Source organism: Platalea leucorodia (assembly GCF_965183815.1).
Source record: "Platalea leucorodia genome assembly, contig: HAP1_HAP1_SCAFFOLD_689, whole genome shotgun sequence".
NCBI classification, from domain to species: domain Eukaryota; kingdom Metazoa; phylum Chordata; class Aves; order Pelecaniformes; family Threskiornithidae; genus Platalea; species Platalea leucorodia.
In genome coordinates, this window is record NW_028120958.1 from 1 (window position 1) to 15,862 (window position 15,862).

The 15,862-nt window shown below is 68.6% G+C and overlaps 1 protein-coding gene across 1 annotated transcript; it reads left to right on the forward strand.

Annotated features, from left to right (window-relative positions):
• Window positions 1-181: 181 nt before the first annotated feature.
• On the forward strand, window positions 182-15,810 carry LOC309604363 (splicing factor, arginine/serine-rich 19-like; the record flags this gene model as incomplete). Its single annotated transcript, XM_082339311.1, is given in 11 exon segments — window positions 182-259; window positions 2,639-2,786; window positions 3,880-3,944; window positions 4,173-4,276; window positions 5,263-5,390; window positions 6,033-7,502; window positions 7,504-9,105; window positions 9,193-9,275; window positions 11,144-11,346; window positions 11,348-11,435; window positions 15,677-15,810. Coding segments are annotated over 10 exon segments (4,010 nt in total), but the record flags the coding sequence as incomplete, so codon positions are not given.
• Window positions 15,811-15,862: the final 52 nt, after the last annotated feature.

Sequence of the window (15,862 nt, forward strand, 5' to 3'; positions counted from 1 at the left end):
GTGGCCTCGGTTGGGGGCGTGGATTAGGATAGCCACGCCCCCCCCCGCGGCTCAGGCCACGCCCCTCCGCCGCGCGTCGCCTTGGTAACGCGAATGGCGGGGGGCACGCCGGGAGTTGTAGTCCGGGTCCTCCCCCCCGCCAGGCGGCGCTCCCGGCGTGCCCCGCGCGGCCCCGCCCCCGCGGCGCAGCGGAGCAGCGGGGTAAGATGGCGGCGGGGGCGGCCGGGCCCGGCCCGCGGCTCTGAGGGCGGGGGCGGAGGTAGCGGGGCCGCGGCCGGGGCCGGGGGGAGACGGGGAAAGGGGGTGGGGGGGGGACGACGGGGTGGGGGGGGGGGGTCCGGGGGGTGGGGGTTGGGGGGGTGGGGGGAGGGGATCTGGGGCGGGAAGGGGGGATTTGGGGTAGGGTGAGGGGATTTGGGGTAGGGTGAGGGGATTTGGGGCAGAAACGGGGAGATTTGGGGTAGGGTGAGGGGATTTGGGGCAGGGTGAGGGGATTTGGGGTACGGTGAGGGGATTTGAGGCAGAAACGGGTAGATTTGGGGCAGGGTGAGGGGATTTGGGGCAGAAACGGAGGGATTTGGGGTACGGTGAGGGGATTTGGGGCAGGAATGGGGGGATTTGGGGCAGGAATGGAGGGATTTGGGGCAGGAATGGAGGGATTTGGGGTATGGTGAGGGGATTTGGGGCAGGAATGGGGGGATTTGGGGCAGGAATGGAGGGATTTGGGGTATGGTGAGGGGATTTGGGGCAGAAACGGGTAGATTTGGGGCAGGGTGAGGGAATTTGGGGCAGAAATGGGGAGATTTGGGGCAGGGTGAGGGGATTTGGGGCAGGAATGGGGAGATTTGGGGCAGGAATGGAGGGATTTGGGGTAGGGTGAGGGGATTTGGGGCAGAAACAGGGAGATTTGGGGCAGGGTGAGGGGATTTGAGGCGGGAAGGGGGCGATTTGGGGTGGGAAGGAGGGATTTGAGGCGGGAATGGGGGAATTTGGGGCAGGAATGGGGGGATTTGGGGTAAGGTGTGGGGATTCGGGGCAGAAATGGGGAGATTTGGGGTAGGGTGAGGGGATTTGAGGTGGGAAGGGGGGGATTTGGGGCAGAAATGGAGAGATTTGGGGTAGAGTGAGGTGATCTGAGGCGGGAATGGGGGAATTTGGAGTAGGGTGAGGGGATTTGGGGTAGGAACGGGGAGATTTGGGGTAGGGTGAGGGGATTTGGGGTAGGAACGGGGAGATTTGGGGTAGGGTGAGGGGATTTGGGGCAGAAACAGGGAGATTTGGGGTAGGGCGAGGGGATTTGAGGCAGGAAGGGGGGGATTTGGGGTAGGGCGAGGGGATTTGGGGGGGGGAAGGGGGGATTCGGGATAGAAACGGGGAGATTTGGGGTGGGAATGGGGAGATTTGGGGTGGGAAGGAGGGGATTTGGGGTAAAAATGGATAGATTTGGGGTATGGTAAGATACGGGGTATGGTGAGGGGATTTGGGGGAGAAGGAGGGGATTTGGGGTAGAAAGGAGGAGATTTGGGGTAGTAACAAGGGGATTTGGGGTATGGTAAGGGGATTTGGGGTAGAAACGGGGAGATTTGGGGTACAGTGAGGTGATTTGTGGGGGGATTAGGAGCAGGAGCAGGGGATTTGGGGTAGGGTGAGGGGATTTTTGGGTAGAAACGGGGAGATTTGGGGTAGTAACAGGGAGATTTGGGGTATGGGGAGGGGATTTGGGGTGGGAATTGGGAGATTTGGGGTAGGGTGAGGTGTTTTGGGGCGGGAATGGGGGGATTTGGGGTAGAAGTGGGGAGATTTGGGGTATGGGGAGGGGATTGGGGGCGGGAATTGGGAGATTTGGAGTATGGGGAGGTGTTTTGGGGTGGGAATGGGGGATTTGGGGTAGAAATGGGGAGATTTGGGGTATGGAGAGAGAATTTGGGGCAGAAATGGGGGATCTGTTGCGTGATGGGGTGATTTGGGATGGAAATGGAGGAATTTGGAGCCTAACCGGGGATTTGGTGTGCGAACGCGGGATTTGGGGTAGGAATGAGGGGATGGGGAAGACGGTGAGATGATTTGGGGTGAAAATGGGGGATTTTGGGGTAGGGTGAGGTGATTTGGGGTGAGAAAGGGGGGATTTGGGCAGAAAGGGGGAATTAGGGGTAGGAACGGGCAATAAAGCGTGATAGGGTAGGCAGGACACGAATTGGGGCAGGAAAGGGGTTATTTGAGCCAAAAAAAAGGGGAGAAAGGGGAAAAGCAGGGGTGGGGGGAATTGGGGCAAGAAGGGGGGGAATTGGGGCAAGAAGGGGGGAAATTGGGGCAAGAAGGGGGGGAATTGGGGCAAGAAGGGGGGGAATTGAGGTGGGAAAGGAGGTAAATGAGGTAGAAAAGGAAAAAATTGGGATAAGAAAGGGAGATTTTGGGTAAGAAGAGAAAAATTAGGGGACGAAGGAGCAGGGTGGGGGTGGAAGACAGCAAAGTTGGGGTGAGAAAGGGGGGAATTGTGGTAGGCGAAGAGGAATCGGGGGAGAAGGGGGGGTTTGGGGGGCGGTGGGGCAGAGGGGGGGTTTGGGGGGGGCTGTGGGGCAGAGAGGGGGGTTCGGGGGGCAGAGGGGGGTCCCCAGTGCCCCCTCTCCCCCCCTCCCAGGCCGTCGCCGTCCCCATGGAGGAGGAGGAGAAGCCCCGGCCCCCGGGGGGGCGGGAGGACCCGGCGGGGCCCGGCGAGGAGGGGGGGGGGTCCCGGCGGGGCCCCCCCGGAGCCCGAGGGTCCCCTGCGCCCCGGCCAGGTCCTCGTGGTAAGAGCAGAGGGGACAGCGGGGGTTTTTAGGGGGGGTGGCCCCCCCCCCCCAAGGGGGTTTTGGGGGGCTGTGACCCCCTGATGGGGGTTTTTGGGGGGGTCCCCCCCTTTTTTTCTGCCCGCAGAAGGCCCTGCAGCGCGTGGGTGAGCGGCGGCTTCCCAGGCTGGGCCGGGGGCGAAGGTAGGGACGTCCCCTGTCCTTGTCCCCACGTCCCTGTCCCCACGTCCCTGTCCCCACATCCCTGTCCCTGTCCCCTCACTGTGTCCCCATGTCCCTGTCCCCACCTTCCCCATCCCTGTCCCCACGTCCCTGTCCCCACACCCTTCGCTCTGTCCCCACGCCCCCCCACGTCCCTGTCCCCACGTCCCTGTCCCCACATCCCTGTCCCTGTCCCCTCACTGTGTCCCCATGTCCCTGTCCCCACCTTCCCCATCCCTGTCCCCACGTCCCTGTCCCCACACCCTTCGCTCTGTCCCCACGCCCCCCACGTCCCTGTCCCCACGTCCCTGTCCCCACGTCCCTGTCCCCACATCCCCACGTCCTTGTCCCTGTGCTCCTTGCTGTGACCCCACGTCCCTGTCCCCGTCCCCACGTCCACGTCCCCATGTCCCTGTCCCCATCCCCGCACCCCTCACTGTGTCCCCGTGTCCCTGTCCCCGTGTCCCTGTCCCCACGCCCCTCACTGTGTCCCCACATCCCTGTCCCCACATCCCTGTCCCCATGTCCCTGTTCCTGTGCTCCTTGCTGTGTCCCCATGTCCTTGTCCCATGTCCCCGTCCCCACGCCCCTCACTGTGTCCCCATGTCCCTGTCCCTGTGCTCCTTGCTGTGTCCCCATGTCCCTGTCCCCATGTCCCCATCCCCACGTCCCTCACTGTGTCCCCATGTCCCTGTCCCTGTGGTCCTTGCTGTGATCCCACGTCCCTGTCCCCACGTCCCCATGTCCCCTGTCCCCATCCCCACGCCCCTCGCTGTGTCCCCCTGTCCCTGTCCCCCTGTCCCTGTCCCCACGCTCTTTGCTGTGGCCCCGCGTCCCCGTCCCCACGTCCCCTTCCCGGCGCCACCCTCACCCTGCCTCCCGCCCCGCGCAGACGCCGCGAGGAAGAGGATGGCGCGACAGCGATGGTGCTGGGGACCCCGCGCCGAGGGCGGCCCGGTGAGTCTGCCCAGTTCCCCTCCCAGTACATCCCAGTATGACTCCACAGCGCTCTGGGCACAACCACACCGCGACGCCCGGTTTGGGGGTCCGCGCGTCCCACCCCGGCTCTGCCCCGGTGCATGCTGGGACCCAACCGGGGCTGGGTCGGGGTGCTGACCCGCAGGGCCCCCCCCCACACACACACTGACCCGTTTTTGGGGGGTTTCTCCCAAATTTGCCCCGCAGGCGGGGGAGGCGGCGGGGGGGCTGGCGGGAGCCCTGGACCAGTTGCAGCAGAGCTGCGTGGCCTCCCTGCGGGCGCAGCTTCTCCTGGGCACCGCTGCCGGGGGGTGAGGAGCCGCCGCCGGGCCCCTGGGTCCCTTTTTTGGGGTGCAGGGGGGGGTCAACCGGACACTTGGGTCCCTTTTTGGGGTGGGGGGGTCAACTGGATGCCTGGGACCCTGTTTTTTGGGGGGGGGAAGCCAGACCCCTGGGTGCCCTGGGGGGTGAGTTGGGTGCATGGGTTCCTTTGGGGTGGGGGTAAGTGGGTTCCTTTTTTTTGGGGGGGGGGGGGGGGGGGGGGTGTTGGTGGATGCCTGGGTGCCCTGGGGGGCGAGGGGGGGGGGGTCAGCTGGACGCATGGGCCCCTTTTTTGGGGGGGGGGGGTGGGGGGAGTGGGGCAAGCCAGACCCCTGGGTGCCCTGGGGGGCGAGGGGGGGGGTCAGCTGGATGCCTGGGCCCCTTTTTTTGGGGGGAGGGGGCAAGCCAGACCCCTGGGTGCCCTGGGGGGCGAGGGGGGGGTGAATTGGGTGCGTGGGTCCCCTTAGGGGGGGTTAAGTGGGTTCCTTTTGGGGGGGGGGATCTGGATCCCCTTGGGGGGGGTAAGGGGGTTCCTTTTTGGGGGGGGGGATCTGGGTCCCCTTGGGGGGGGTAAGGGGGTTCCTTTTGGGGGGGGGGATCTGGGTCCCCTTGGGGGGGTTAAGTGGGTTCCTTTTGGGGGGGGGGATCTGGGTCCCCTTGGGGGGGGTAAGGGGGTTCCTTTTTCGGGGGGGGGGATCTGGGTCCCCTTGGGGGGGGTAAGGGGGTTCCTTTTGGGGGGGGGGGATCTGGGTCCCCTTGGGGGGGTTAAGTGGGTTCCTTTTGGGGGGGGGGATCTGGGTCCCCTTGGGGGGGGGTAAGGGGGTCCCCTGGGAGGGGGGGGGCAGGGAGCTGCGTCCCCTTGGGGGGCGGGAGGGGGGGGATGGGGACACCCAGGTCCCCTGAGGGTGAGGAGGGGGGGTGCCCGGACACCTGGGTGCCCCCCCTGACCCCCCCCCCCCCAATCCGGTCCCCGCAGCGGGGAGGGGGACGGGGAGGAAGAGGAGGTGGAGCTGGTGGCTGAAGTACGAGTGGGGGACCTGGGGGACCTGGCCGCCGCCTCGGGGCTCCTGCGGCGCGAGAGGCCCTGGAGGGCCCCCAAAGGAGGTGGGGGTCACGGGGGGGGAAATAGGGTGCTGGGGGGGGGTATTTGGGCGTTGCTGGGGGGTATTTGGGGGTCACTGGGGGGATAATAGGGTGCTGGGGGGTATTTTGGGGGTGACTGGGGGGCATTTGGGGGTCAGTGGGGGGAAATAGGGTGCTGGGGGGTATTTGGGGGTCACTGGGGAGAAATAGGGTGCTGGGGGGGTATTTTGGGGGTCACTGGGGGGAAATAGGGTGCTGGGGGGTATTTGGGGGTCACTGGGGGGATAATAGGGTGCTGGGGGGTATTTTGGGGGTGACTGGGGGGCATTTGGGGGTCAGTGGGGGGAAATAGGGTGCTGGGGGGGCATTTGGGGGGTCGTGGGGAGGACTTAGGGTGCTGGGGGGTGTGGGAGGCATTTGGGGGGGGCCTTGGGGTGTGTGGGGGGCATTTGGGGGGTCAGTGGGGGGGCATTTGGGGGGTCAGTGGGGGGCCTCGGGGTGCGTGGGGGGCATTTGGGGGGTCACTGGGGGGTATTTGGGGGGTGAGGGGGGGGGACTCGGGGTGCTGGGGGGGTCATGGGGCATTGGGGGGTTCCCTGGGGGGGGCGTGGGGCTTTGGGGGGGTCCCACCTGACACCCCCCCCCTCGCTTTGCCTCCCCCAGGCCGCCTCCCCGGCTCCTCGGCGCGGCGCTGGCGAGCGCCCGGGGGTCCCCCGGCCCCCCCGGGTCCCCCAGCCGGGACCCCCCCGCCTTTGCCGCTCCCCCACCGGACCCGCCGGGCCCCCCCCCCAACGCCGGGCCGGCCCCGGCGCCCCCGGGGTCCTCGGGCCGCCGCCCCGGGGGGGCCGGGGGGGCAACAACAGCAGCGGCCCCAAGGCCCCCCGGCCCCCCGGGAAGAACCGGCGCGGACGCAACCCCCCGGTAGCGCCTTGGAGAAAGCCGATTCCTCTTCCTCCTCTTCCTCTTCTTCTTCCTCCTCTTCTTCCTCCCGCTCCTCCTCCTCTTCGGCCTCCTCCTCCTCTTCCTCCTCGCAACCCGGCCCCCCTCCCGCCGCCGCCGCCGCCTGTCGCCCCCGTTCCCCCGCCCTGGATATTTATGACCCCTTCCACCCCACCGACGAAGACAACCCCGGCGGGGACTTCGCCTACGGAGCCTCTCCCCCCGGCAAGGAGGCCGAAGGCCGGCAGGACCAGAAGTACGATCCCTTCGATCCCACCGGTTCCAATCCCAGCTCTTCCCGGAGCAGCCCCAGCCCGGATGAGGAAGAGGAAGAAGAGGAGGAAGAGGAAGAAGAGGAGGAGGAAGAGGAGGAGGAGGAAGAAACCGCCGCTCGGCCCGACGTTTCCCACAGCATCAGTCGCATCTCGGAGACTTTGGCCGGCATCTACGACGACAACAGCCTCAGCCAAGACTTCGAGAAGGAGCCGGAGCCGCCGGCCCCCCGCGCCCCCCAGAATCCCCCCGGCGCCGATTCCACGCTGCCGGAGGAGGAAGAAGAGGAAGAAGAGGAAGAAGAAGAAGATGAAAACTCACAGCTTCCCGAAGGGAACGTTCCGGAACCTCGACGTCGCGTTTTCGTGGTGGACCTGGCCGCCAAGAACCGAACGGAGAGCGAAGCCCACCCCAAGCTGGAGGGCAAGGTGTCGTTGGAAGTGGTGGCTGCCGGCAACCCCAAAGCGCCGGCCCCGCCGTTGCCCCCTCAACCCCGCGGCACCAAAACCAACCGGCACCGAGGTCGGCGCGAGTGGGGGCTGACGGGGGGCGATTCCGAAATCGAGGAGGGGGAGATCGTACAACCCGAGGACGAGCGTTACAGCCCCCTCCGCCTGTTCCGCACCGGCGGCGGCGCCGGCGGCGCCGGTACCGGCACCGCTAGGGGCCGGGCAACCGAGTCCCGGCCTCCCCGGCTACCGGAGGGCGATGATTTTCTTTCCCTCCACGCCGATTCGGATGAGGAAGGGGATTTCGGCGCCGACAGCCAACCCGATCCGCGTTGGAAAGGGGGGGGTTCCGATCTCCGCCGCAAAATCCTGAGCCAGCGCCGCCTGCGCGCCCCCCCCCTCGCCGCGCTCCCCCTCCGCCGCTTCCCGCAAGAAACCCAAACGCTCGCGGGAACGAGGGGGAGCGGCTTGGGGGGGCAAAAAACCCCCCGAACCTCCCCCCAAACCCAAGGAGCGCCATCGCCGCCGCGGTTCCCGCTCTCGTTCCCGTCGGCGTTCCTGGTCACGGAGTCGACGTTCCCGCTCGCGGGAAAAACGACGGAGCCGACGTTCGGGGAGCGGCGAGCGACCTCGGCGTCCTCGGCACAAGGAAAAACACCGAGGCGAGGGGAAGAAGAAAAAGAAGCAACGGTCGCGTTCCCGGGAACGCCGGCCATCCCGGCGCCCGTCCCGCGAAGGACCGGGAGATTCCAAAACGGAAAAAAGCGGGGAACAGGCGGCGCGGCGGCGGGAAGCGCGGGCGGTCGTGCCGCCCTCCGTCCAGGAGCTGAACGACGCCGATCTCTTCGCCATCAAACGGACCATCACCGTCAGTCGACGAGAAGGAACGCCGGAACCGGCGAAACGAGAGGTGCTTTACGATTCCGAAGGATTAAGTTTCGAGGGATTTTCCGATCGGGAACCTCCGGAAGCGCCGGCGCGGGGTAAAGGAGAAACGCGCCCGGCGGCAGAGGGCAAGAAGGAGAAGGAGCGGAAGCGGAGCCGGCCGGAGGAGCGTCCCCCCGCTCGCGAGAAATACAAGAAGAAATTTAAGGAGACTCCCGGCCGCCCGCCGCCGCTCCCGCCGGAGCCGGCGAAGGGGGAGAAGGAGAAGGCGCCGCGCGGCGAGAGGGAGAAGACGGCGAGGAAGAGTAAAAGCGGGGGGCACAAGGATGGGGAGGGGATCCCCGCGAAGCCCCCCGCTTCCCGGAAGGTGAAACTGCAATCCAAGGTGGCCGTTCTCATCCGGGAGGGCGTCAGCTCCACCACGGCGGCGGGGAAGGAGGGCGGCGGCGGCGGCGGCGGCGGTTCCATCGGGGTCAAGTTCAGTCGCGACGCCGAAAGCCGAGCGCCGTTTCTCAAACCCGAGGAGAAAGCGGCGGCCGAGGCCAAGGCGGGGGGCAAAGCCGAGCCCCCCAAGGAAGCGGGGGTCAAGGTCAAGAAGACCAAAACCCCCAAGACCAAGGCGGGGTTGAAGAAGGCCAAGGGCGCCGGCGGCAAGGCCAAGGCCGGGGGCGAGGCAAGGAAGAAGAGGAAGGCCAAACCCAAGGGCTCGCTCAAGAAGTCCAAAGCGGACAGTTGTAGCCAAGGGGCCGGTAGCCCACCGCTCCGTTTGCCCCCCAAAGTCGAACCGACGTGGTCGGGTTCGGAAAAATCGGGGGGCAGCCCCAAACCCCCCAGCCCGCCCCCCGGGAAGGCGACGGCGCCGGCGGTGCCGGTGCCGGCGGCGCCCGAACGGGAGCTGACGCCCGACTCGCAGACGGTTGACAGCAGTTGTAAGACCCCCGACGTCTCCTTCCTCCCCGAGGAGGGGCCGGCGGGCGGCGGCGGCGGCGGCAACGGGGGGCCCCCCGCCACGCCGGTGGCGGCGGGAACGGGGGGTCCGCCCGGCGCCGACCCCCCCCGAACCGAACCCGAAGCCGACAGCCGCTCGGAGGCGAAGGAAGAACCGGGACGTCCCTTGGGTCCCCCGCCGGCGCCGGTGGCTTGGAACCTGCAGGGCGGCGTGGACTGCGCCACCAGCGGCGTGCTGGCACGTAGGTGGCACGCGGGGACGCGGCGGCGGCGGGGGAGCGCGGTGCCGCGTCCCCGTCTGACGCGGTGTCCCGTCCCCCTCCCCGCAGTGACGGCGTTGCTTTTCAAGATGGAGGAGGCCAACCTGGCCAGCCGGGCCAAGGCGCAGGAGCTGATCCAGGCCACCAACCAGGTGGGGACGCGCGGGACCGGGGTGGCGTCTCTTTGTCACCGTTGCTGGTGTCCCCCCGGGAGGGGACAGCCACCCCCCCGGGAGGGGACAGACACCCCCCGGGAGGGACAGACACCCCTCAGGAGGGGACAGACACCCCCCTGAAGGGACAGACACCCCCCAGGAGGGGACAGCCACCCCCCTGAAGGGACAGTTGCTGCCCTAAAGGGACAGCCACCCCCCAGGAGGGACAGACACTCCTCTTAAGGGACAGCCACCCCCCAGGAGGGACAGACACCCCCCTAAAGGGACAGTTGCTGCCCTAAAGGGACGGCCAACCCCCCGGAGGGGACAGACACCCCCCCGGGAGGGGACAGACACCCCTCAGGAGGGGACAGCCACCCCCTGGGAGGGACAGACACCCCCCAGGAGGGGACAGACACCCCTCAGGAGGGGACAGCCACCCCCCAGGAGAGGACAGACACCCCCCTAAAGGGACAGTTGCTGCCCTAAAGGGACGGCCACCCCCCGGGAGGGGACAGACACCCCCCCGGGAGGGGACAGCCACCCCCCAGGAGAGGACAGACACCCGTCTTAAGGGACAGCCACCCCCCAGGAGGGACAGACACCCCCCTAAAGGGACAGTTGCTGCCCTAAAGGGACGGCCACCCCCCGGGAGGGGACAGACACCCCTCAGGAGGGGACAGACACCCCCCAGGAGGGACAGACACCCCCCTGAAGGGACAGTTGCTGCCCTAAAGGGACGGCCACCCCCCGGGAGGGGACAGCCACCCCCCAGGAGGGACAGCCACCCCCCTGAAGGGACAGTTGCTGCCCTAAAGGGACGGCCACCCGTCTTAAGGGACAGCCACCCCCCCAGGAGGGGACAGCCACCCCCGAAAAGGGGACAGCCACCCCTCTTAAGGGACAGCCACCCCCCCAGGCCACCCCACACCCCCCCCGGCTACCCCCACCTCCCCTGTGCCGCGTCCGGGGGGGGGTGTGGACCCCCAGGGGTGCCCACCCCCACCCCAGGGGTGCCCCCCACCCCACATGAGGCCCCCCCACCCTGCAGGGGTGCCCCTAAGTGAGGCCCCCCCACCCCACAGGAGCCCCCCCCCACCCCATAGGGGTGCCCCCCACCCCACATGAGCCCCCCCCACCCCATAGGGGTGCCCCCCACCCCACATAGGGGTGCCTCCCCCCCCCAGGAGCCTCCCCACCCCACATGGGGTTCCCCCCACCCACAGGAGCCTCCCCCCCCCCCACCCCCCAGGGGTGCCCCCCACCCCACAGGAGCCCCCCCCACCTCACGCGGTGCCCCCCATCCCCCAGGGGTGCCCCCCACCCCACAGGAGCCCACCCCACCCCATAGGGGTGCCCCCACCCACCTCACAAGGCCCCCCCCACCCCCACGGGCTGCCCCCCCCCCCCATAGGGGTAAACCCCATCCCCCAGGGCCCCCCCCCAACCCCACGGGGTGGCCCCCCCCACCCCATAGGGGTGCCCCCACCCACCTCACAAGGCCCCCCCCACCCCCACGGGGTGCCCCCCCACCCCATAGGGGTGCCCCCACCCACCTCACAAGGCCCCCCCCCAACCCCACGGGGTGCCCCCCCCCCCCAGGGGTGCCCCCCACCCCACGGGTGCCCCCCACCCCATAGGGGTGCCCACCATCCCCCGGGGGCTCCCCACCCCACAGGGGCCCCCCCCAACCCCACGGGGTGCCCCCCCCCCCCCAGGGGTGCCCCCCACCCCACGGGTGCCCCCCACCCCATAGGGGTGCCCACCATCCCCCGGGGGCTCCCCACCCCACAGGGGCCCCCCCCAACCCCACGGGGTGCCCCCCCACCCCACAAGACCCCCCCCCCTTCCCCTCTCTCTTGCAGATCCTGAGCCACACCAAGGCGCCGGCCCCCCTGGCCCCCCCCCAGCCCCCTGCGCCCGCCGCCCACCCCCCGGCCCCCCACGCGCCCCCCCCGTACCTGCTGCACGGGGCCCTGCCGCTGGTGGGGTGCCCCTCGGCGCCCGCCACCCCCACCGGGCTGCCGGGGGCGGGGGGGGCCGGCGGCGGCGGCAGCCGGGGGGGTCCCCGCCCCCCTCTACGGCACCTCGTCCGGCGGCGAGGTGGGGAAAAGGGACGGGAGCGTCAGCTCCGAGGGACGCGGGGACACCGACAAGGTCAGAGGGGACGGGGGGACGCGGGGGGTGGGGGACACGGGGGGGGTCCTGTGGGGACGGGGGGACACGGGGGTCATTTGGGGACAGGGGACACGGGGGGGTCCTGTGGGGACGGGGGGACGCGGGGGTCATTTGGGGACAGGGGGACATGGGGGGGTCCTGTGGGGACGGGGGGACACGGGGGTCATTTGGGGACAGGGGGCACGGGGGGGTCCTGTGGGGACGGGGACAGGGGGATGTGGGGGGTCCTTTGGGGACAGGGGGACACGGGGGGGTCCTGTGGGGACTGGGGGACACGGGGGTCATTTGGGGATAGGGGACACGGGGGGTCCTGTGGGGACTGGGGGACACGGGGGTCATTTGGGGATAGGGGACACGGGGGGGTCCTGTGGGGACTGGGGGACACGGGGGTCATTTGGGGACAGGGGACACGGGGGGTCCTGTGGGGACGGGGGGACACGGGGGTCATTTGGGGACAGGGGGCACGGGGGGGTCCTGTGGGGATGGGGACAGGGGGATGTGGGGGGTCCTTTGGGGACAGGGGGACATGGGGGGGTCCTGTGGGGACTGGGGGACACGGGGGTCATTTGGGGACAGGGGACATGGGGGGTCCTGTGGGGACAGGGGACATGGGGGGTCCTGTGGGGACGGGGGGACACGGGGGGTCCTGTGGGGACTGGGGGACACGGGGGTCATTTGGGGACAGGGGACACGGGGGGTCCTGTGGGGACAGGGGACATGGGGGGTCCTGTGGGGACGGGGGGACACGGGGGGTCCTGTGGGGACTGGGGGACACGGGGGTCATTTGGGGACAGGGGACACGGGGGGGTCCTGTGGGGACAGGGGGACGTGGGGGGTCATTTGGGGACAGGGGGCACGGGGGGGTCCTGTGGGGACTGGGGGACACGGGGGTCATTTGGGGACAGGGGACACGGGGGGGTCCTGTGGGGACAGGGGGACGTGGGGGGTCATTTGGGGACAGGGGGCACGGGGGGGTCCTGTGGGGACTGGGGGACACGGGGGTCATTTGGGGACAGGGGACACGGGGGGGTCCTGTGGGGACAGGGGGACGTGGGGGGTCCTTTGGGGACAGGGGGCACGGGGGGGTCCTGTGGGGACGGGGACAGGGGGATGTGGGGGGTCCTTTGGGGACAGGGGGACACGGGGGGGTCCTGTGGGGACTGGGGGACACGGGGGTCATTTGGGGACAGGGGACACGGGGGGTCCTGTGGGGACGGGGGGACACGGGGGGGTCCTGTGGGGACTGGGGGACACGGGGGTCATTTGGGGACAGGGGGACACGGGGGGTCCTGTGGGGACAGGGGACACGGGGGGTCCTGTGGGGACAGGGGGATGTGGGGGGTCCTGTGGGGACAGGGGGACACGGGGGTCATTTGGGGACAGGGGACACGGGGGGGTCCTGTGGGGACAGGGGGACACGGGGGTCATTTGGGGACAGGGGGACATGGGGGTCATTTGGGGACAGGGGACACGGGGGTCCTGTGGGGACAGGGGGACATGGGGGTCATTTGGGGACAGGGGACACGGGGGGTCCTGTGGGGACAGGGGGACGTGGGGGGTCCTGTGGGGACAGGGACAGGGGGACACGGGGGGTCCCGTGGGGACAAGGGGACACGGGGGTCATTTGGGGACAAGGACAGGAGACACAGGGGGTCATTTGGGGACAGGGACAGGGGACACGGGGGGTCCCATGGGGACAGGGGGACACGGGGTCATTTGGGGACAGGGACAGGGGACACAGGGTGTCCTGTGGGGACAGGGGGACACGGGGTGGGTTTGGGGACAGGGACAGGAGGACACGGGGGGTCCCATGAGGATGGGGACAGGGGGACACGGGGCATCATTTGGGGACAGGGATGGGGGGGACACGGGGGTCCTGTGGGGACAGGGGGACACTGGGTGTTATTTGGGGACAGGGGGACATGGGGTGTTATTTGGGGACAGGGATGGGGGGACACGGGGGGTCCTGTGGGGACAAGGGGACACTGGGTGTTATTTGGGGACAGGGGGACACGGGGCGTCTGTCCCATGGGGACGGGGACAGGGGGTGACCCAGGGTGGCCCCTGGGGACAAGGGCTGAGGGGACGTGGGGTGGCTCGTGGCGATGGGGTCACCCCACAGGGAGCAGGGTGACACGGGGACGTGGGACAGGGCTGCCCTGCCGGAACCCCGGTGACGTGTCCGTGGGGACACGGGGGGGGGACGCGGGGCGTCGCGTGAGGACCGGGGTGACAGGCAGCGTCCCACGGTGACACGACAGCGACTTGTCCCCGTAGGGACGCGAGTGACGGGGTCATCCCGTGGGGACCGGGGGACGCGGGGTGTCCCCCGGTGACGGGGACACGTGTGGCGGGTGTCCCGCAGCGATGCTGACGGGGACAGGGTGACACGGGTGTCCTGTGGTGGGGACGCGTCTGCTGGGGGCGACCGCGGGGACACGGGTGACACCGGCGTCCCGAGGGACGGCTGTGACACGCCCTCCCGCGGTGGTGGCATCAGGGACGCTGGTGACGGGGGCATCCCGGGCTGGAGGTGACATTGGAGACGCCGGTGACGGGAACGGTTGTGATGTGTTGGTGGTGACGGGGACGTCCCGTGGCGGGGACGTCCCCCGGTGGTGACGGGGACAGCAGTGACAGCGATGGGGACTTTGTGCGTTGGGGACGGTCACGGTGGTGACGGGGACCTCCCACATCAGTGACAGGGCCACCGCACGTCAGCGGCACGGCCATGCCGTGTTGGGGACATCCCATGTGGGTGATGGTCACGGTGGTGACGGGGACATGGTGGTGATGGCCGTGGTGGTGACAGGGACGTCCCGTGGTGGTGGTGGCCATGTTGGTGATGGCCGTGGTGGTGACAGGGACGTCCCATGGTGGTGGCCATGGTGGCGATGGCCGTGGTGGTGACAGGGACGTCCCATGGTGGTGGTGGCCATGGTGGTGATGGCCGTGGTGGTGACAGGGACGTCCCATGGTGGTGGTGGCCATGGTGGCGACAGGGACATCCCATGGTGGTGGCCATGGTGGCGATGGCCGTGGTGGTGACAGGGACATCCCATGGTGGTGGTGGCCATGGTGGCGATGGCCGTGGTGGTGACAGGGACATCCCATGGTGGTGGCCATGGTGGTGATGGCCGTGGTGGTGACAGGGACATCCCATGGCAAGGACAAGGACGTTGTGTGTTGGTGATGGCCATGGTGGTCATGGGGCCACCATCCCACATTGGTGATGGCCATGGTGGTCATGGGGCCACCATCCCACATTGGTGATGGCCACGGTGGTGACAGGGACAACCCAAGTCAATGATGAGGACATTGCGTGTTGGTGATGGCCATGGTGGTCACGGGGCCACCATCCCACATTGGCGATGGCCACGGTGGTCATGGGGCCACTGTCCCATGTCATTGATGGCCACGGTGGTCACGGGGCCACCATCCCACCTTGGTGATGGCCATGGTGGTCACGGGGCCACCATCCCATGTTGGTGATGGCCATGGTGGTCATTGGGCCACTGTCCCATGTCATTGATGGCCACGGTGGTCACGGGGCCACCATCCCACATTGGCGATGGCCACGGTGGTGACAGGGACATCCCACATCGATGCCGAGGACGTTGCGTGTTGGTGATGACCATGGTGGTCACGGGGCCACCATCCCACATTGGCGATGGCCACGGTGGTCATGGGGCCACTGTCCCATGTCATTGATGGCCACGGTGGTCACGGGGCCACCATCCCACCTTGGTGATGGCCATGGTGGTCACGGGGCCACCATCCCATGTTGGTGATGGCCATGGTGGTCATTGGGCCACTGTCCCATGTCATTGATGGCCACGGTGGTCACGGGGCCACCATCCCACATTGGCGATGGCCACGGTGGTGACAGGGACATCCCACATCGATGCTGAGGACGTTGCGTGTTGGTGATGACCATGGTGGTCACGGGGCCACCATCCCACCTTGGTGATGGCCATCGTGGTCATGGGGCCACTGTCCCATGTCATTGATGGCCACGGTGGTCACGGGGCCACCATCCCACCTTGGCGATGGCCGCGACGGTCACGGGGCCACCGTCCCACCTCCGCGATACCCACGATGGCGGTGATACCCCACCCCCCCCTCCCCCTTCCCGGGGACCCCCGCCTCGCGCCCCGCCTCCCCTGCCGTCCCCTCACCCCCGTGTCCGTCTGTCCCTCCGTGTCCGTCCGTCCCCCCAGTACCTGAAGAAGCTCCACACCCAGGAGCGGGCGGTGGAGGAGGTCAAGTTGGCCATCAAACCCTACTACCAGAAGAAGGAGATCACCAAGGAGGAGTACAAGGACATCCTCCGCAAAGCCGTCCACAAGGTAGGGCGGGGGCTGGGGGGGGAGGGGCTGGGGACACCCCGCCGATGTCCCCAACCC